General features: G+C 44.2%; 1 protein-coding gene across 1 annotated transcript; it reads left to right on the top strand.

Moving 5' to 3' along the window:
* The first annotated feature begins 2625 nt into the window (after nt 1–2625).
* On the top strand, nt 2626–14331 carry etv5a (ETS variant transcription factor 5a). Its single transcript, XM_084575493.1, has 13 exons — nt 2626–2754; nt 4673–4859; nt 4953–5046; nt 5186–5233; nt 5408–5458; nt 7191–7314; nt 7525–7788; nt 7938–8263; nt 10464–10526; nt 10614–10682; nt 10775–10944; nt 11048–11149; nt 12856–14331. Exons 2-13 carry the CDS (start codon nt 4812–4814, stop codon nt 13084–13086), a joined length of 1590 nt encoding a protein of 529 aa, XP_084431619.1. The 5' UTR covers nt 2626–2754; nt 4673–4811; the 3' UTR covers nt 13087–14331.
* The last annotated feature ends 8683 nt before the right edge of the window (nt 14332–23014 follow it).

The following is a 23014-nucleotide window of genomic DNA, read 5'->3' as shown; positions in this document are numbered from 1 at the left end:
AGGACCGGACTCATCTGTCGTTAAAAACAGCCTCTGGTCATTTATAGAAGGTGAACAGATCCATGGACGAGGTCGTCTGGTGTTACTGGGATTAAAACGGATGCAGCTTCATTTGTGTTGCATCAATCCATCTATAATTTATACGGATTTATTAATTTCATTTGGAATAAAACAGATCAGCTCTGCTCTCTGTGGAGCTCAGAAACAGCCTCAAGCTGAAAGAGTTAAAACAAATACAGTGATCCTGAAATACTAAGTGGGACAGCTCCAGAGCAGAGCCAACTTCAGATGGTGTACATTACGTAATGTGCTCAGAAGCTTCTCTGCTCAGATGTTTCTAAGTGAGCTGTGCAGCCTCATGAACGTCCAGGCTGCAGGCGGAGTGTGGTTTTATGCAAACACGGGGATTAGCCCGCTGACCTGGCCGTTACGTCGGCGTCACACTGACCTGAAGGAGACGTCCTGGTGAAGGGGGGAGCAGGAAGTCAGGGCTTAGCAGAGGTATATGTGCACGAGCAGCGTGTCGCCCTCCGTGCATATGGCACATTTATTTAAGGAAAGAGTAAGAACGGCAACACAATGTGCTCACTCTCCACACGCCTCCAAGTGACCGCCCACCACATCCGCACCAGCGAAGAGGTGCACCGACCGCGGACCTGCAGGCTGTTGCTTCTCAAACCGCCTCGCTCAAATCTGCCCTCTGCTATTTAATGCTCCAGTTTGGATATTTTTAAAGCAGCCACATTTTTTGTTTTGTTTTGTTTTTGTAGCTCTGCATCTCCAAGTGGAGCTCATGCACTGAAGCTGTTTGCTCTCGGCCTTAGACCTGTGGGGCGGCTTCACGTTCCTACTACAACTGTTAATATCACTGTTATTGTTGCCCTCTGCAGCCGTCCCGTAATCTCTGCGCTGCGGCTGCAGGGATTTGCCGGGGATTATAGTTTTCCCACCAGCTGCTGGAATTTGTTTCAAACTCAGAGTGGCGCTCACGATTCTCGGCTCGAGTTTGAACGGCAGCTTCCTAATTTGGTCATCGGAGGCGATAACGACAAAGGTTATTTATTTGTGACCTCTGACCTTTGGGTTTCAGCAGCTGCTCGTTCGCAAACAGATTTAAAGACGCTACAGAATATGAGGAACTTTATGAATCTGCAAAATTTCTAAATCAAACTAAAAACTGTGGTTGGTGCATCCTCTGGGGAGCAGGAATGTGCTCAGGAAATTTGGATATTGATTTATTTGGGACAACAAACATAAACCTTTGGTGTTGTGGCACCACTACAGGATTTATATAAAAATAGATGAACCCCCAAAATGTTCCCTGGATGATATGTTTGACTCCATCTAACGCCCAGCTGATTCAGTAAAGGTTGAAGAGCGTGAAGCTAAAGACAGCTAGCAACCTGAGAGGACACCCACCTGTCACCCAAAGCAAGCCACGCCCTCTTAACTCTGCAGAACATTAATCCTTGATCTAATTTAAACAGGTGAGTTCTAGAAACATTCATCATGAACGGAGAAATGATCTCCACACTGGAAACATGTTTATTTCCTCCTGTAAAGTTTTTAATATGGAGATCTGACTCACGTTTGGAGGCAGCATCTAGTGGTCATCAGTGGAAGTGCGATTTTTCCCACGAATCCGGTTCGTCTTCTGGGTTTCAGGAATTTTTTGTTTGTGTTGATGAAGAGTAAATTTTGGAATGATGACATATGACAAAATCAGGAAGTACATTTTCGTATATCCCCGTCACAAATTGCAGCTGTGTTTTAATTTTTAAAAAGGCGCCTTTAATTTAACCACTTTTTAAAGCCAGCATCTAGTGGACACTAGTGGAACTGTAGTTGTCGACACTTCCGGTTCGTCTTCTGGGTTTTCGGGAAATTCTTGGTGTTGGTGAGGGATACAGTTTTTATTTTTTATTTTTTTTTATGAATGATTACATGAGGAAATAACCAAAGTAAATTTTCGTAAATTCAAAAGAAAAAAAGGAAAACAAATTCCGGTATTTTATAATTTAAAAAAAAAAAAAAAGCTTTGGCACGCCCGGTTCGTCCTCGTTGGTGAAGAGTAAATTTTTGAACAATAATTAGATCAGGAAATAATAAAAATAAAAGTATTTTCAATTAAATTATTTAGCTTATGTGTAACTAGCATGTCTGATCTGCATTGTGCTTTTTATAAAAAATAAATAATGTTTATTTATTATATTATTAATTAAATGTTCTTCTTTAATATCTTTATAAACCTTTCTCGTCACTCTGCTGTTTTATTTCTTATTAAATCAGATTTTTAACGCAGCTCTTTATTTCCACTGCTACTGGCCCTTTAAGAAACAGCAGCGACGGATGAGGGGGAAAAAAAGTGAATGAAATCCAGCCATTCATAAAAATAGGCCTCTGCAGCTCAGCGATTGGCCGAGCCGAGCCTCATGCATAAGTAATGAGCCGCCCAGACGCCATTGGCTGCGTCCTGTAACGGACAAGCCGTGTCCACCAATCAGCGTGTGTCTCCGCGCGGCGCACGAGCCCAGGGGAAGAAAAAAACCTGACCGGGCCATTAACGAAAAGCTCAGTCAAGTTTTGTGAGTCGAAGGAGGCGCATCAGTTTATGAGCGCGGACGGACGGACGGACGGTTCCACGGTTCCACGGTGACTCTCCGTACGCTGGGGTCTTTTTTTTTGTTTTCTTTTTTAATTTGTGGATATTTCTAACACATACTTCGACAAAGAGGACGTTTATAAACACACAAGGTAAGATGCGACACAGATTTCAGCCATAAGTTGCTTTTCTTTTGACGCGTTTTTTTTTTTTTTTTTTTTCACAACAACGCCATTTTATTTAAAGATATATTTACTTTGACAACCATTTTACACGGAGAGAGCCCGTGGGGGTCTGTGGAGCCTGAGCCCGGCGTGTGTTTGTGTTCGAGTCCCGGTCTGTGTGCGTGGTTGTTGGCTTTATCTGATCAGTTGCGCTCAGGAGGCTGTTTGTGATTCTTTTTTTTTATGAATGGACGACTCGAGTTTTTTTTTTCTCCCTTCAACAAGGATCGAGTTTCACTTCATTGAGAAAAACAAGGGGAGGGCACGATGGGTGAGTGGGTGGGTGGGTGAGGAGGGGGAGGGCGGGGAGAGGGGAGGAGGTGGGGGGGGCAGGAGGAGGTGTCGGGTGACGCCTTCCCTCCCCAACCCTAAAAATGATAAACATTCATTTTAATTAACTATTTATTTATTTGTTTATTTATTTATTTATCTGAGTGTGATTAACTTGGTCTGGTGAGTTCACGGAACATTCTACGCGTCGTGTTTTTTAGTTTTACCAACATTATAGTAGTTAATAATAATAATGATGATGTTAAAGTGTAAAACACAACAAGATAAGATCAATTTAAGCCAAATAATGAAGTAAATTTATTATAATTAAATACAGAAGTTATTATTCTGCTTGTTCCTGAAGCTTTTCTTTTTAAACTGACATGTAAACATTTAAAGTTGGTTTATTTGTCTAAGGGTACACCTAGTCCTGGTGGTTATATATAACTATTATTATTATATATATAACTATTATTATTATTATTATTATTATATATAATTATTATTGCCAGGCATTTCCAGCTAACTGTTTATTTATCTGTGTGTTATTAACTTGGTCTGGCGTGCTTTATCGACATTATCACAGTTAAACAATAATAATAATAATGTATTTAAAGTGTAAAATACAAATTAGAGGCTCAATTAAAGGTAAATAATGAAGTTAAACTTTTATTGTGAGCCAGTAAAGTTATTTGATCTGGACTCAAGTTGTGTATTAATGTACACTGAGTCCTGACACATATAATTATTACCCAACTATTATAATTAACTACTTATTCATCTGTGTGTGATTAACTCGGTCTGCTGAGTTCATGGAACATTCTGTACTACAGTTAAAAACAATAATAATGCATTTAAAGTGTAATAAAGAATAAAAGTTGCTCGATTAACTGGAATAATTAAACTGAACTCAGAGTATTTATATAAAGAAGTGATTGTTTTAGTTGTTTTTGAACCGTCCCCGTACGTTTTTAACCGACATGTGAGTCAATGAATTTGGTTTATTTGTTCTGCTCTTAAATATATAAATATCTAATTGTTCCGGGCGGCTCTGCCTTTATGTGTCATCCATTAACAGCAGATAGAGGAGGTGAGTCACGTCACCTTGGCGTCTGGTGTTTCTTTTCTTTTTTGTTTAAGTGGCTCTAGTGTCAATAACGTTCTAGTAGTTCTGTACTCTGATGAAGGGGGAGGGAGGGAGGGAGGGAGGGAGGGAGGTGCTCCTCTGCCAACCGTGACACCGGTGTTGTCACCCAACAATAGCCCCAAGCCTCCGTAAGACACTAAGCAGCTCTTTGATTGGCCTCCTTTATTTCTTCTATCTCGTTTGCGAGGCTTTGAGGTTTAGACCCTGAGGAGTGGGAAGCCTTTACTCAACATCTCCAAGCTGATTACGGTGGAAAGTCCACAGATGGCTGAGTGAGTGGGGCTTATATAACGGTGTTACATGTGCTGCTAGGTGCTCATGTTTACATTTGTCCCGGTTCGGTGTTTGTTTAACGGCGGTAAAGAGGCGACGTGTCTTCGTCTGAGTGGAAACAGTTTCTCACACGTTCTTATTTTTATTTGTCTGCAGCGACCCAGAACGTGGCTCAGTCGCTGTCGCTTTAAAGCGGACACCTCCTCCTCCCCCTCCCCTTTAATATCGGAGCCCCCCCCCCCCTCCCTCACCCCCACCCCGCCCCCCCTCCATCGCCGCCAATCAATCGTATAACATGGACGGATTCTACGACCAGCAGGTCCCATTTATGGTCCCACCCAGCGTAAGTGGACGCAGCCTCCTCGCATCACTTCACATTTACACATGTCTTCGTCACCTTCATCGTCTTCATCATCATCACTTTCCTTCCCAACAGCACAAGTCTCATGTGGACGACCCGTCGCTCTGCAGGCCCCCGAACGACAGGAAGAGGAAGTTTGTGGACACGGAGCTGGCCCAGGACACCGAAGGTACAGGACAACAAACCAAGTCAACAAACGTGCACCGTCATGTCTCGCTCTATTTATTTATTTATTTATTTATTGATTGATTGATTTATTTATTTATTTATTTATTTATTTATTTATTGATTCTTGTGTTTGTTTCTAGAACTCTTCCAAGATCTCAGTCAGCTGCAGGAGATCTGGATCGCAGAAGGTGGGTTTTTATTTAAATCTAAACGTTTAACCAGGTCTTTAAGGTTGAAGATTAACTTTGTGAGAATTTAATTTTTGAGTCGGCAGCAACTAGAGCAAGAAGAGCAAAGTTCGGTGCACGAGAAGCTGCTGACCTGCAGAGATTTACATGGTTGGTCTGTGTTTGTCTCCACAGCCCAGGTGCCCGACGACGAACAGTTTGTCCCAGATTTCCAGTCGGATAGCTGTGAGTACCTCTGTCTCTCTGTCTCTTTGTCTTTGTGTTTTCAGAAACGTCTTCTTCCTTCCCTCCTTCCTCTCCTCTCCTCTTCCCTCTCTCCTCCATTTTGAGTTTAATCAGCCGATTGGCATGGGGCATCACATGAGCCAAGCTCCTAATCTGATTTCACACTTTCCCGCACTCGGGCCCTGCTGCTGCTGCTGAAGTGGGCTAGATTCCAGTGGATGGAGCTGAACCGTCCTGAAGCTGCCAGCACCCCCTCCCCTCCCCTCCTCTCCACCCCCCCCCCCCCCCCCCCCACCCCCCCCCCCAACCCACCCGTCCTCCAACATCCCCCCAAAAAAAAAAATATATATATATATATACTACATTGCACGTCTCTTTCAGGCTGCAGAGTTATTTTCGAGTTCTGCCCAGCGGAGCGTTTTTACAACGCCCTCCTCCCTCCTCCCTCCCTCCTTTCTTTCCTTCCTTCCCCTCTGTCTTTCTGAGTTTGTGTTTTCTCCTGATGCGTAGGAGGTGGAGGCAGGGTGTGGTTGGCTGTCTGTCTTTGTCGCAGCTGCCGTTTCACATTGTTTTTGTTTGGTGAGTGTGGAGACGGATGCAGGGACGTGGACGTGTTTTCACTGACCTTGTTCAGGTTGAGGGTTTGGCAGTCGACGCTGCGCGCCCTTCACGCTGCGGGTTCACCGGGTTTTCCAGTGTCAGTGACCTTTAGATACCTCTACGGGCTCTCTGGTGTTTAAAGTTAAAATATAAACCAGTAAATTTACCGTCCGTTTTATAATATATGAGACAAATAAACCAGAAAGAGAAGTAAAGGAGGAAGCAGACGTTGTTTGATTCAGATAAAAACAGAAGAAGAAGCAGGTTTATTTATTTAGTGTTGAACACAACGACCCGCGGACCATGGAGACCTGGACCAGTGGTCGCCATGGAGACCTGGACCAGTGGTCGCCATGGAGACCTGGACCAGTGGTCGCCATGGAGACCACTTCCTGCTTCACTCAAGGACGAGAAGAAACAACGTGAAGAGACATCAACTCACTTTATTTCATTTTTTTTTTTACTTTCAACTTTTATTTGAATTAAATAAAAGTAAAAAGATAAACAGAAAGTTAGTGAAATATAAAATATGCCTTTCAAAATTAAAATCAGATAAAGTCTTATTTATTTAAACTGAACTTTAAATACCAGAGAGTCCACAGAGTCTCCATCACGCCTCTGATTTATCCTCCTCCCGCTCCTCAGCGCCTGGAGATCTGGTTTCCGTCCCGGCTATTATGTGGCGCCCCGGAAGCTCCAGCCCGTGTCTAATGGTTACAGCACGGGGTGGGGGGGAGGGGGTGGGGGTGATGGGGGGGAATCATTCAGCACCATTAGATTACAGCTGCACTGATTCATGAGTATTGGTGCCGGGCCGTCCTAATGGGGAATAAGACGAGAGCTTGGATGGTGCAGCTAGGTCCTAGCAGCAGTGGTGGGGGGGGAGGAGGGGAGGGGAGGGGAGGGGGGGGGGGGTCAATTGATAAATAGCTGCTAAGTGGCTCTGTCAGTCAGGGGATACAGACACTGACCATGCATCCATTTATCCATCAGCTCCAAATGTGGTTAAGATAACTGCTGCACTTCATGGCTCCACTTATCTGGTATCTGGACTTGATCTAATGCTCTGCTCCTCCTCTCTGCTCCTCCTCCTCTCTGCTCCTCCTCCTCCTCCTCCTCCTCCTCTCTACAGTGATGTTTCATGGCCCTCCACCAGCCAAGATCAAACGAGAGCTGACTCCCTCCAAAGAGCTTTCTCCCTGTCGCCAGGACAGGAGTCCCATGCCCTACGGAGAGAAGTGCCTTTACAGCTACAGGTTGGTAATGCACCAGCGTTCAGTCGGGACGTCCTAAACAAGTTCTTTACCCCATGATCTGATGCTAAATGTCCTAGAGCTGGTCTCCTGTAGCTTCCTAAAGTCTTTCCTTGTCTTCTCCTAGAGTCGACCCCAGATCAGGACGTCCCGTAGCGTTCATGCTCAGCGTCCTCTCTCCTCTAAACTCTGTGTTCCTCTTTTCTTCCACAGTGCCTGTGACAGGAAGCCCACTCCTGGGTTTAAGCCATTAACCCCCCCCTCCACGCCGGTGTCACCCTGTGGCCCCACCAGCGACCAGACCCCCCCTCCACACCCCCATGTAGCCAACCCGACCCAGCGCCCGGTGCACGTTCAACAGCCGTTAGCGGCGAGCCCCCCCGGCCAGCAAGGTCTCCCGGTCCGCAGCCCGCCCTTCGCCGTTCCCTGCGCGCCCCTCGGCCAGGATGCCAACAGCTTCACACCTGAGCAGCACAGGTGAGTGTCGCCCTCCGGCCCCTCCCTCCGGCCCCTCCCTCCGGCCCCTCCCTCCGGCCCCTCCCTCCGGCCCCCCTCGTGATTCACTGTCGTTTTCAGAAAGACTCACGCCGTCATGTCGTTGTTGTTGTCGTCGTCTCCATGTTCAGGTTCCAGAGGCAGATGTCAGAGCCATGTCTACCTTTCCCCCCGTCCGAGGGTCAGGGCCGCCCCCAGTTCTTGCCCCAGCCTCCAAACACCAGCAGCAGTCCCAGTAACAGCAGTCTGCCACGGGACGGCCGGCCCCCCTACCACAGGCAGATGTCCGAGCCGCTGGTGGCCGTGCCTCCTCAGGGCTTCAAGCAGGAACTCATCGACCCCCGATACGCCGAGCAGGGCGTCCCCGCCATGGGTCCCCCGGCAGGCCCTCCCCGTCCCGCTGCTTTCCACCCCATGGCCATCAAGCAGGAGCCCCGAGACTTCTGCTTCGATTCTGGTGAGTGGTCGTTTTAAACCTTCCAGGGCCGAGAGCGGGAGGAGGGTGAGGAATGTGGTCGGCCATGTTTGTTCTGAGGCACTGACACACGGCTGCTATAATCTGCACCGTTCCTCCAGAGCGCAGAGTGGAAGTAAAAGTGGGTCTTTGAGCCGGGCGGTAAGCCTCCGAGGGCAAAAAGTAAGTGGGTCACTGAGGCAGGTGGTGAGAACCTCCTCTCTGAGCCTACCTGGAATAGATCTGGGCCACGGCTCCTCAGAGGACGACTTAGTGACCTGCAGCTCTGCACAGATGGAAACTCTCCGCTCGCTTTAGACGCTAAGGTTTGAACAAACGGTAAAGAGAACGAGAATAAAGAAAATAAATAAATAAAAATAAACACTGTGGACACCTGGAAATAAAACTTAGCCCAAAAGAGAAGTGGTTCAACTATTAGATGTTTGTAACGTTTGAAAGAGGAAATGTTTCTTCTGTTTGTTCACGATAGATATTTTCTTTTTCTAGATCGATGATTCTTTATTTGTCCTGTAGCATCATTACACAGAGAGACGAGGAAACACAGTCAGCAGAGTAAAAATAGTGGATATGAAAATAAACAAGTGTATGTATACGTGATACAATATGTTAGGATATATATATATATATAGATGTGTTAATATAAAATGTGTGAACAATAAATTAGTCAGTTTATGCATGAAACCAAAGATATCTGAGATATTTAAGATGAATGATAGATGGATGGATACTTTATTGATGTCCAGTAGCAGTAACATACATTAAAGTTAACTTATAACACAAATAATATAAATTTAAATATGTACAGAGAAATTAAATATGTGGAGGAGTTAAAACTCTGAAAGTTAAAAAAATGTGCGGAGGAATTAAACATTTACGTAGAAAATAAATCTATAACTGTGTTAAATTAACCCGTGCTAATCGTCTATACAAAAACTATATGAAGAATAGAAAGTAACTAGAAATAAAAATGTTTTATACAAATATAAACTATATTTAAAATATAAAGTGACCATAGAAGTAGAAGTGGTTTTTTTACAAATATGAGAAAAATGCACCGAAATGAAAAGTCTTGAAACTGAACATTGAGACTTCAGGTGATAAATTAAACCGACTCTGCAGATGAACACCTCTTGAGATTTCAGCATCACACGTTTTTGCAAATCGCTCACGTTTTTGCAAATCACTGTCAGTTCGTCTTTATATATTTATATAATACTTTAAATATTGAAGTACGTACATCATCACAACATCCTGTTTCAGTGATATAAAAGTCTTTCGGCTGAAAACCGAAAAAAGGACTTTTTGAGCCATTTTCAGCCAAAAATTATCGGTGGCTGAATATTCGGTGCATCTCTAATGTATAATTTATAATTTATTAAACATATACCACTGTATAAATCTCTATAGTTGTAGCAGAGCGACCAGGGTCCAGTTGTGTTCTCACAGGGAGACGTTAGAAAGATTTAAAAGGCCGTGACAAACGCTGGAAACAGAATCAGTTTGATCCCGACGCCCACACGTCCAGCTGTCGTCCCTCTGCGACGCGGCGACGTCCTGAAATACTGCAGCTTGCTTTTCTATTCATTTATTTATTTATCTATTTATTTATCTATCTGTGTCTTTATCTGGTCTGACTCTGACTCTGCTGCATGTCACCATGATGTAATGACAAATCCTCTTACGAGGCTCTTATGGGCCTCTAACGTCACGGCACAGCGTCGCCTCCTCTCTGGGCAGACAGGAGATGTTCTGCACGCCGGCCCGCGGAACATATTGTCTCCTGGGTTCTGTCAGAACGAAGCCGCCCAGATTAGTTTTGCTTCTGAGCGAGGAGGAGATTGAAGGAGGCTCCAGACTGATCTGTGGTCGTCTTATCAGCGGACAGGAAACAGATGAATGGTTGGGGGGGGGGGGTTGTTTGCAGAGACACTTGTGAAAGGGAGACGGGCTTTGACCCCTCGAGGGGCAAACTGGCGTTAACTTGATTGTCATTGAGATTTAATAGAGCAGCCACGGTGCTAATCCTGTTTAGAGGCTTGGAGGACATGCTAGGATGTGGTGTCCTCTGATCTGGTGGAGAGGAGAGACGCTACGGCAGATATAAGAGTTGTAGTGGATCTGATGTGAGGACGGGGACGTTTCTGGTCTTAATCCCGTCTCCTGTCATGTCCTCTGTTCACAGAAGTGCCTAACTGTCAGTCATCGTTTGGGAGAGCGGGGAGCTTCTACCAGAACAACCACGAGAGTGAGTTCACGTTCATGATCTGAGCTTAAAACCTCTTTGACTCGTTGGAGGAGAGCTTTCATTAAACTCTTCTTCTTCTTGTTCCAGGCTTCTCCTTCGACAGAGACACTCAGCTGTACTTTGACGACACATGTGTGGTCCCAGAGAGATTAGAAGGTGAGATTATAATCTGCTTTAAGGAGACAGATAACTGAACCGAGGCTGGTGCTCCATCAGTAAATCTGACTGAAACGTCTTTCCTCTGGCAGGGAAAGTCAAGCAGGAGCCCTCTGTGTATCGGGACGGGCCCCCCTACCAGCGCCGGGGCTCCCTGCAGCTCTGGCAGTTCCTGGTCACGTTGCTGGACGACCCGGCCAACGGCCACTTCATCGCCTGGACCGGCCGCGGCATGGAGTTCAAACTGATCGAGCCCGAGGAGGTCGGTGTCGGCGCTGAGCAGCCGTACTTTAAATCCACTCAACAGTTTGTTGTTTTATTTTTATATTTGAACATTTGAGATTAAGGTTGTTTTCTATCCTCAGGTGGCTCGACGCTGGGGAATCCAGAAAAACAGACCGGCCATGAACTACGACAAGCTGAGCCGCTCGCTGCGTTACTACTACGAGAAGGGCATCATGCAGAAGGTAAAGGCACGTTTCACTGTTTTATTCTCCTCCACCTCAGACGACATGAGGCTCAAAGTGTGACTCTAACCCTGGAGACACTTAAGAGTTGAAGTTTATGTCTTTCTGCAAAACAAAAATGACTCAAAACGTCCAGAAAGTTGACAAAGAGAACCCAATGAAACACATGGAACAGAAATATTAGACTTGGAATAAATGAGCCCATATTACATATCATGTCCTCCTTGTGTCCAGTATCTGCTGTGACCTCCTTGTCACTAAATGTTTCTGGTAACTGCTGATCAGTGGTCTACAGCAGCTTGGAGGAATTTTAGCCCATTCCTCAGAACAGAACCACTTCAGTTCTGAGATGTTGGTGGGTTTCCTCACATCAACTGCTTGCTTCAGGTCCTTCCACAACATTTCTATTGGATTAAGGTCAGGACTTTGACTTGGCCGTTCCTAAACATTCATCTTGTTCTTCTTGAACCGTTCTTTTGTAGAACCACTTGTGTTCTTGGTTCTCGTTGTCTTGCTGCATGACCCAGTTTCTCTTCACATTCAGCTCATGGACAGATGTCCTGACATTTTCTTTTAGAGTTCACTGGTAGAATTCAGAATTCATTGGTCCATCAATGAGGACGAGCCGTCCTGGTCCAGATGCAGCAGAACAGGCCCAAACCAGGACATTAGCACCCCCATGTTTGATGGAGGGATGAGGTTCTGATGCTGGAATGATGCAGTGTTGTTTCATCTCATTTAAACCAAACTATTCTACCTTGGTCTCATCTGTCCACTAAACATTGTCCCAGTAGTCTTCTGTCTTGTCCACATGATGTTTAGAAATGTTCTTCTTGGAGAGCAGTGTCTTTGTCCATCACACCATGGTTGTTCAGTGGATTCATCAACATTAACATCAGCCAATGAGAGAGAGGCCTTTAGCTGCTTAGAAGTTCCCCTGGGTTCCTCTGGGACCTCTCAGACTATTATGGAGTGATCTTTGTTGGTGGACCACTCCTGTGGAGGGGAACAGTCGTCTTCAATCTGTCTGACTGTGGATTATTTGTGGGTTCCAAACTCTTTAGAGATGGTTCTGGAACCTTTTCCAGCCTGATGAGCAACAACAACTCTTTCTCTGAGCTCCTCAGAAAGCTCCTTTGTCCACAAACATGTGTTGTGAAGATCAGACTGAGACAAATCCCTGATTTATTGAAACTAAACCAGGAACTGAACCACACCTGAGTCTCATTACATTGATGGAAACACTTCTGAACACATGGACTCTGATTGGATCCTAGAGGAGCACCTCTCTGATATGTAATATTGGCTCATTTTACAGCATAAATACGTATAAGTACAATACTTCTGTCTCCTCTGTCTCTATTCTGTCTCCTCTGTCTCTATTCTGTCTCTATTCTGTCTCCACTGTCTCTATTCTGTCTCCTCTGTCTCTATTCTGTCTCTATTCTGTCTCCACTGTCTCTGTTCTGTCTCCTCTGTCTCTATTCTGTCTATTCTGTCTCTATTCTGTCTCCTCTGTCTCTATTCTGTCTCCTCTGTCTGTCCTCTGTCTCTATTCTGTCTCTTATGTCTCTATTCTGTGTCCTCTGTCTCTTATGCCTCTATTCTGTCTCCACTCTGTCTCTATTATCTCTATTCTGTCTCTATTCTGTCTATTCTGTCTCTATTGTGTCTCTACTGTCTCTAACCTGTGGTGTTGTCCTCAGGTGGCAGGTGAGCGGTACGTCTATAAGTTTGTGTGTGACCCTGAGGCTCTGTTCTCCATGGCCTTCCCTGACAACCAGAGGCCCAACCTGAAGGCCGACCCGGACAGCGTCCCGGGACTGGACGACGACACGGTGCCCCTCACCCACTACGACGACAGCGCCCCCTACCTGCTGGACGCCGGGGAGCAGTGCGTGGCAGGCCTCCCCTTCCCGGACGGCTACAGCTACTAGCCACAAACCAACTGTTAACACTCGTCCCCCCCCCGCCAACCAACAACCCCCCACGCCCCCCCACTCTTTTTAAATAAACCACAGAGCTGGAACACTTCATAACAAACTCCTAAACGACGGCTCTAGAGGAAGAGACGGAGGGAAGGGGGCGAGCGTGACGCTGGGACGCCCTGCACGCTTTCCCAAAGCAACGACGAGGAGGATGCTGTCGCCGTGGAGACCAGAGGGAAGCAGTCCGATTTTTTTTGTGAGAATCTGCTCGAGGAAGCAACAAAATCTTTACGAGACTTTCTAGAGTTGCCTTTTATTTTTTGCCCCCCCCCCCCGTCCTCAAAGCTTTGTCATGTCATCTGAGAAAGGGCTTAAATTAATTTACATCCAAACGGATCGACAAAGAAACAAAAACACACCGATCAGTTTGGGTTCTGTAGATAGGACGACCTCCTCCTCCTCCTCCTCCTCCTCATCCTCCTTTTATACGACTCCGTCTCGAGGCCCAGGACTCTCAGGTCTCGGGGGCGTTGCTGAGTCTCTCTCTGGTGTAAATGTTGGTCAATCATTTCTGTATCTGCCCCACTTTTTATTTTATTTTATAGAGACTGCAGCCCTCGGCTCACACACCACTCCATCTCCTCCTTTCTTATATTAAAAAACAAAGGGACACACTCATTTTTTTTTTCCCCCCAGACTTTTATAAAAGTATTTATGTATTATAATAAATCCTCATCCTGTTTGTTTTATTTTGTATCTCTGTCTACTCGTTCCTCTGATGCACCAGTATGGCAGGGAGCATCAGGACGCTGCATGCACACGAAAAACAGAAAAACAAAAACACAAGGCAGGGTGACGGCTGGACTCCTCTTTGTTTTTTTTAATTGTGGACACGTCTCAGCCAATCAGCAGCAGAGCTCCGCCTCTCTTTGCATGGTGTAATCAGTCCTGACTGAACATATCTCGCGTTTGGACAAAGGAAGATATTTGTGATATTCTCTCTGCTCTGTTTTTAATTTGTGTTTTATTATCAGTGTTTCTGACTGGGTGGGGTGGGGGGGGTGGGATGATGATGATGATGATGATGGGGGGGTAAAGACTTCTATAAAGTATATATTTTTGCTATAAGGCTGCGTTTTGTTGCTGTAGAGTCGTCTGCTCTTGTAAAGGCTTTGACCCCCCCACCCCTCCTACCATGTGTTTCTTACACTGCTGAGTTTATGATAATCTGTACTGGGTACAATAAACAGTCCTTAATGCTTCGCTGCCTGCAGCCCTGGTGTGTTTCATCATTTCCTCCTCCTCCTCCTCCTCCTCAGTCAGCTGACCCTGGGTCTGGCACTCGCTGCTTGACCTGGCTGATTTCAGAGTCACATGCCTCCTCCAACTCTTTCTGGGTAAATGATTCCTGTGTGTTCCCCCCGCTGGGAATGTGTTTGAGCAACGTCTGGTTATCTATGAACTAGTGTGTGTTAGAGATCCATGCAGGTTCTTTCAGCTTCAGCCAAGCTTGATCTTTTGTAGTGAAAGAGTTTCCCTTACACCTGAAGGACAACGTCCAAATCTTAGCCAGAGAGGACAGATGGTTTGAAAGAGGAGTAAAGGAAGACGTCTACACTATGCTGCCAAAAGTATTCACTCATCTGCTGTACACACATATGAACTTCAGCAGCTTCAACTCTTCTCTGAAGGCTTTCCTCAAGGTTTAGGAGTGTGTTTATGGGAATGTTTGACCGTTCTTCCAGAAGAACATTAGTGAGGTCAGACTCTGATGTTGGACCAGAAGGCCTGGCTCTCAGTCTTCACTCTAATTCATCCTAAAGGTGTTCTATCAGGTTGAGGTCAGGACTCTGTGCAGGTCAGTCAAGTTCTTCCTCACCAAACTCTCTCATCCATGTCTTTATGGACCTTGTCATGTTGGAACAGGAAGGGTCCGTCCCCAAACTGTTCCCACAAAGTTGGGAGCATGGAATTGTCCAGAATCTCTTGGTCTGCTGAAGCATTCAGAGTTCCTTTGACTGGAACTAAGGGGCCAAGCCCAGCTCCTGAAGAACACCCCCACACCATAACCCCCCCCCCCCCCCCCCCCCCCCCCACCAAACTTCACACTTGACTCAATGCAGTCAGATAAGGACCGTTCTCATGGCAACCACCAAACCCAGATTCCTCCATCAGATTACCAGATGGAGAAGTGTGATTCATCCCTCCAGAGAACACGTCTCCACTGCTCTAGACTCCAGTGGTGGCTGCTTTACACCACTGCATCCGACGCTTTGCATTGTACTTGGTGATGTACGGCTTGGATGCAGCTGCTCGGCCATGGAAACCCATTCCATGAAGCTCTCTACTGTTCTTGAGCTAATCTGAAGGTCACATGAAGTTTGGAGGTCTGTAGAGATTGACTCTGCAGAAAGTTGGTGACCTCTGAGCTCTATGAACCTCAGCATCCTCTGACACCACTCTGTCATTTTACGTGTCCTGACACTTCGTGGCTGAGTTGCTGTCGTTCCTAATCTCTTCCTCTTTGTTATAATACCACTGACAGTTGACTGTGGAATATTTAGCAGAGAGGAAAGTTCACGACTGGACTTGTTGCTCAGGTGTCATCCTATCACAGTACCACGCTGGAATTCACTGAGCTCCTGAGAGCGACCCATTCTTTCACTAATGTTTGTAGAAGTAGTCTGAATGAATAGGTGCTGATTTATACACCTGTGGCCATGGAAGTGATTGGAACACCTGAATTAGATTATTTGGATGAGTGAGTGAATACTTTTGACAATATAAAAACAGAGGAGGTGGACTCAGACATAAACTGCCATCTATTTACGATACAGTCCTAACTTCTGTCCCCAAGACCTTTCAACCCCATTCACACCTTGAGACTGGAGCCTTTGACTGATAATGGGGTGTTAGAGCAACATTCATAGGGAAAGAGGACAGGGACAAAACAGTCCCCCCTCCCAACGAGAGGTAATGACTGTTTCCTATTTAAACCTCAACTTCCCACCAGTCCCTTAGAACTGAAGAAGCTACTCAGATGAAACGTCTTCTCAAAAAACTCTACAAGCCTAGTTGCCTTTTTTAAACACTTCTTGGATAAAACATGCCCCGGATGACTGAGAACCTTCACAGACATGTTTTGGGTCTGACATGAACCAAAACCACGGCCCTGTAGCATCTAAACGTCCTCTTCTATTTTAATGATGGTTGGCTAGCATCAAAGACAGACATTTATAACTAGTGTACTGTGGATGTGTGGTGAGGTGGAAGTAGTTGATCATCTAAACAGAATCCATGGAGTCCACTCAGTCAGTCCTGGAGACAGCGTCAAGGAGAAACATCTTCCAGAGAGGGTTAGGGAGTTTATGGCAGCGTTGGATGACCAGAACATTTCTGGAATAGAGAACACAAGGTACCAGCTACCCTCTCCACACTACATTAACTTTGAAAGATTTATTGGACTGAATCCAGTCCACTCTAGGAGAAGACAAGGAAGACAAGGACAGACTTTAGGAAGACACAGGAGACCAACTCTAGGAGAAGACAAGGAAGACAAGGACAGACTTTAGGAAGCTACAGGAGACCAACTCTAGGAGAAGACAAGGACAGACTTTAGGAAGACACAGGAGACCAACTCTAGGAGAAGACAAGGACAGACTTTAGGAAGCTACAGGAGACCAACTCTAGGAGAAGACAAGGACAGACTTCAGGACGCTACAGGAGACCAACTCTAGGAGAAGACAAGGAAGACAAGGACAGACTTTAGGAAGCTACAGGAGACCAACTCTAGGACATTTAGGATCAGATTAGGGGGTAAAACAACTTATATATATATACATATGTATAAAAGAAATACATTACAGTAATGCTAAAGACATCTAATTGGGTGAAACCATGCCTTGTAACGTGACTGCTGCGTTGAACTCTGCAGCTGAAGCTTTAGCCACTAACGTTGTTGTGATGGTGAGCAGCACTCTGCCTGATGCTGATGATGAGTCTTATCAAACCACAGAGTGTAAAAGCTCTGGTCTCCAGTAACTCGAACTCTCCATTGATTGTGAGAGCAGAGTGCCTCTGGATGCCATGAAAGGCCTTTTAGTGGCTCATGGGAGGCGTCCTGCCCCGATACTGTGAGCGTATATGTGAGAGAGTGGTAAAGAAAGCGTCCACCACGGGGATTCATCCCTGCAACATAGAAACGCATCTGAAATTCACTTGGTATGAAAGAAGAAGAAAGGATTCACACCTCAGCTGTGATTTTGTTAAAGACACCCACAGTCCTCTCAGTGGATTCAGACCGAGCAAAGAATCAAGTGCACCCTTCAAGTCCTGGAACCGGGACAACTTGACAAAACTAATATATTTAATTCATTCTCCACCTTAGAGAAAAGAAACACACAGTTGAAGAAACATTCAACTGTAATGCTTTAAATTATCTGGATGTACAAACAACTATCAGTCGGCCATTTAACTATTGTTTTGCCAACAGTGAGCATGTTTTCATGGTGGTGTGTTCTGCACTGCTTGGACTTCACATCACAACACACGGCTGGTTGTTCAGATTGAGACTGAGCCGGTGAGACAAGATGAGAAACAGGTACAAAGAAAGAATATTAATAGAACAACATGATGATCTAGAAGGAATAAAATGTAGAGCGACTGATCAGCTGATTCAGGAGGGGACAGCTCTGTATGACAGTTTGTAGCTCTATCTAGCTTCGTAGCCTCCCAGCTAATAGTAGCTCTTGCTAGCCTCCCAGCTAATAGCAGCTCTTCTTAGCTTCCTAGCCTTTTATATCAAAGCTGCCCAGAGTTTGGAGCATTTTAAATCATTGTTGAAAACCCACTCCTTCTCTCTGGCCTTAGTCCAAGTTGAGCAGGATATCTTGGATTTTATTTCGCTAACACAGTTTTTTAACTGACAGTTTTGTGTTTTATTTGATGTTTTATTGCTTGTTTGTTTTATATTTAATGGGGATTATTGATTAATTTATATTGTTCTGCTTGTACAGCACTTTAGTTCAACTGAGGTTGTTTTTAAATGTGCTTTAGAAATAAATTACTAGGCTCCCAGCTAATAGTAGCTCTTCCTAGCCTCTCGGCTAATAGTAGCTTTTCCTAGCTTCCTAGCTAATAGTAGCTCTTCCTAGCCTCTCGGCTAATAGGAGCTTTTCCTAGCTTCCTAGCTAATAGTAGCTCTTCCTAGCTTCCTAGCTAATAGTAGCTCTTCCTAGCCTCCCAGCTAATAGTAGCGCTTTCTAGCTTCCTAGCTAATAGTAGCTCTTCCTATTTCCTTTTTTAAATGCTGCACAGTGCAGAAAGTTTCTACCTGCACCTGAACACAACTGTTTGGTCCAAACATAGGAGACTTGAAGCGATGAGTTTGTTGATTCCAGATCTTTAAATCACCGGAGCAAAGAGAGATCTGACAACTGCTGCAAAATCTTTTTATTTTACTTCTTCTGATGAGAGAGTAAATAAGTGTGTTAGCATCCGACGCTTTGCTAATTAGCACTAAACGCAGAGAAGAAGAGCCAAAGGGGAGGACACTGTTTGGTCTTAAACCTAAAAATTAAACTAGATTATAAAAGTTGTTAATGTTCATCCTGCTGGGAATCTGAATGTTTGAACCAGATTACATCCAGTAGTTGTTGAGACAGTTGCTGTTATTTAGTTTTTGAAAACTTTGTGCCAATAGACGTGAGGAGCTATCTCAGACTGACCTCCTCCTCCTCCTCCTCCTCCTCCTCCTCCTCTGTCCCTGCACACCTTTCTAACAGAGACCAGTCAACATGAAGCCAAGAGGCCGCCATAATGAGCCTGATCCATGAAACAACGCCGTGGCAGGCTTTGGAAACGTCCCGTCACCTTGGAAACCCTCTTTGTCCTGCAGGACCCTCGGCAGCGGTAAGTTATGTGCAGAGCTGCAGGAAAAGATTAACGGCCGCGACACGTATGAAACAAACAAGGCTGCATCGTAAACGTCACCCCAGATGGATGCGCCGCCCCGGGCTCCAGCAGGGAGAGAAGAGGACCCAACTTCCACATACATCATAGCACATGACCACTGCCTCGCTTCCAAGTAAATTATTGATCCAGATGAGAGACAAGGCAGCCCAGTCCTTATGTGGTTTCAGCCTCTCACTCTCACCATCTCAACTAAATACCCTAGATGTATTATTCACCCTGAAACAAACTTTACTGCCCCTGCAAGAAAGGCCCCACCATGACAAAATTACCCCCAAAACATTAGTATTAACACTAAATTGCCCCCCACAGTGTAATAAAAACACCAGTACACCCAGAAAGAGTCAGCCGCTCTGTTCTGGCTCTGGCTACCAGGAAATGTGGGTCATGCTACTGGGAAGGGAACAGCTCCAACCTCTCACAGTATTTGGTCAACATGCTGCGTTCACACAGTGCTAATCACCATGGTGAGACTTTAGTCCTAAAACACTGTTGCATAACTGATTTCTCACAAACACACTTCAACCACCCACTCGTCAATATTCACTTCAGATTCTCGGTGGGGGCTCAGCTCGCTGTTGACTTGACGGTGGCTGCCCTCTGCTGGAGACGTTCGTCCTCTAAGAGCTGCAGGAACTAAAGGACACGAATGCTTTTATTAAACATAGAGTTACAACATGTTGAGTTTATTAGTGCTCGTTTGTATCTGGATGTGATTAAGATGCAGTGCATGTAGGCTGAGAGGAAAGATCATTCACGGTTGGTTTGTTGACCAGCTCCTCTGGTCCTCATTCAGAAGTGTCCTCACTGAACCATGAGACAAGATGAGATAAACGTGACGAGGTAATGTGAGATTACATGAGATTAGATCAAAGAAAAGAATAGGAAAGGAAATGAGAAGAAATTAGACAAAATCAGAACAAAGATGAGATGAGAACTGAGGTGAGATTATAAGAGATAAAGAGAGATTAGATGAGATTTGAAGAGAAGAAAAGAGAAATTTGATTAAATGAAAAGATAAATGTGGCGAGGTAATATGAGATTAGATGAGATCAAAGAAAAGGAAATTATTAGGAGAAATTAGACGAAATGAGATGAGATTACAGGGTGTGAGAAAAAAAGAGGTAAGATGAGAAACACAATGACATTAGCTCAGAAATGGGACAGGAAGAAATGAGATTAAATGAGAAAAGGAAAGAAAAGAATAAAAAAGGAGATGAAATGAGATGAGATCAGTTCAGAGATGAAAAAGGAAGAAAGGAAAGAAATGAAGAGATGAGAAAAGATGATTAAAAAAAACATCTCATCAATCAAAAACATCGCTGATGAGTTTCAAACATCAACAACCTCAGAAACAGTAAAACTTTGTATGAGGACATCGTCTCTCAGGGTTCGTTTCCGTGGAAACATTTCAGTTGTCGATTGTCCTCCTTGCAGCTTGTTTCCGTATGTGTTGTTGCTGTTGTTGAGCTCTCTCTACTAATGACTCTGACACTTACTGGAACTTGAACAACCAACAGAATCACAAAAGCTGCAGCTTTCTTTCTTTCTTTCTTTCTTTCTTTCCATTTTTATGAATGTGGTGGGCGCAGCGTGGGCGCTCAGAGCTGAAGCTGAAGCTGTTGCGAAATGTGTTTTTCACTCTGAGTTTCTCCAACAGATCAATGAAGACGCAGAAAAACAAGATGCAGCAGAGTTTAATGTTTTACTGGCGACTCGACGAAAGCAGTCCTCCCTACATTGGACTGCTTGGATTTTAAACACACAGACATCAGAATAATATAATATAATATAATATAATATATAATATATAATATAATATAATATAATATATAATATAATATGTCTCTGACCAGCCCTGTGATAGACTGGCGACCTGCCTCTCGACCAATCACAGCTGGGATAGGCTCCAGTAACGCCCCCCGCCGCCGCCGCCGCCGACAGGACAAGCAGCCACAGAAGACGAAGATGCCTCTGACCTCTGCTCCATCCTCAATACTTAGTAAAACTGGTTTTATACAGTTATCATAGTCCAACGAATGTTCAGGTTTGAAATGAAATAGAAATAAAAAACGTTTTACTTGTGTTGCACGAAGAGAAACCCTCAGACCCTTGAATTTGAACAATTTGATTCTTGTCATCTGCCGCCTGGTGGATTTATACATCCTCTGCAGTCAGTAGCTTTTGGCAGCCATTTCTAAAATGGCCGCTTTCATGGACTTTCTAGTCTGTGATTTTTTTTCTAATTAGAGGTTATGTTAAGAATATCATTAATGTTGTTAGTGATATTTAAATCTGAACATTTACTCTAGTGAAACAGTGATTACTTCAGACTGTATACATTCTGTTATAGTAAAAGTAATCAGTCATTTTTTCCCCTAATCTGATTAAAATCCCTCTTAAACTCAATTAATTTATTGCATATTAGTGGATTTTTTAGCCTCCCAGCTATGAGTAGCCCTTCCTCCTTGGACAGTATTTGAGTGAATGAAGGGGAAAACACAGAAGTGCTTTAACTGGATTAAAATGTCTCGTGTGAGCTGTTTAAGGGGGGAATCCCCATCTGTTGGTGTCCACGTTGAACACGAGGTCAGTCATGTTCAATGTTCTCTTCAGCGGTTTGTGTTGTGGGCTCAGCAGAAACAAAACAGGGAACAAACCTTTTACTTTTCATTAAAATGTATTAAATCTTTAATGTTTAAATATGGAACATTTTATTTATAATATTCTTATAGTAGTCAGAAATAGACTGAAAGTAGTTTTATTTGGCTTTAGTGAAGGATCCATAATAATACTGCTATAGTTTACACTTATGGTTTGTAGTTTTACAACAGAACTGATACTAAAACACTTTTTCCTTCTCTACATTTATTCAGTTTATTTTATTATTACTCATTATCATTAATGACATGATGTCTCTCTGCTGGTGTGAGCTCTCCAATGTAAAATATAATATTTTTGTGTGAAGAAACTAAAAGAAAAATAATACTATAGCACTCTGAAAGCTGGCAATACTTTTCAAATAGTAAATGTGCAGATTTTATCATCGATGCAACATTATAATTTTGCTACCTTTGCTTAAATAAAGTGCGTACACAACATTTTTAGCGTTTCTTTTATCTGGAAGTCATGAGAACACCGTGCTAGGTAACTGCCAAGCTAACAGCTAGCAAGCTAATACGCAGCTAACTTAATGTAGGACAGTAGGCCGTTGGAAATATTAATATTTTCCCCAGACAATTATAAAATTAGAAGTATATGCAAATACATTTTTCATATTTTATATTTATATTTATATTTATATAAGGTTGTGAATATGACAAGAGGGCGACATTAGATACTGGAAGTAGTATTGAGAACACTGCTGCTAGGCAACCGTTAGCAACTAGAGGCTAACGGATTAGCGAGCTAAAGACTTATGGAGTTTACAGTTTTATTTTCTTTCTTAAATATCTCACTTAGAGATAGTTCCACAACATTATTATTAATTTATATATATTTTATTTTTAATTTCGGACGTATTAAACAGAACCAACAGCGCCATCTTTGGTCGTTTAAGTGAACGGACACTGTCAGGCCACTAGAGGGCAGCAGTTCATTTGAGCCGCAGGTTAACCGTTAACCACAGGTCAGCAGCTAGCCAGCAGCTAAGCTAAATAGCTAAACAACCGCGCGTTTTGATAACGTTCTCGTTGCTGAAACTAATTTTAATTTCGATTAAGATTTATTTTTTTTTGTTGGTTAAAACGGGAAAAATGTCAAGATATCAGGTGAGAGCTGTCTTCGTTTGATTTGAGTTAGCCGTTTTGCTAGCCGCCGCCATGTTTCCCTGCTAGGCGGCTAACGCTTCCTGGCGCGGTGGCGCTGCTCACGCTAAAGTCTTGTCCCTTCCCACTCAGCCCGTGACAGCGTGGCCGGGACTCCCACCCATGTTCCCGTGCGAGCTACCTGCGCTCGGGCTGCCGTA

The sequence above is a fragment of the Chelon labrosus genome (assembly GCF_963514085.1).
Source record: "Chelon labrosus genome assembly, contig: SCAFFOLD_215, whole genome shotgun sequence".
In the NCBI taxonomy this organism is placed as follows: domain Eukaryota; kingdom Metazoa; phylum Chordata; class Actinopteri; order Mugiliformes; family Mugilidae; genus Chelon; species Chelon labrosus.
This window is presented reverse-complemented; position numbering and strand designations above follow the sequence as displayed.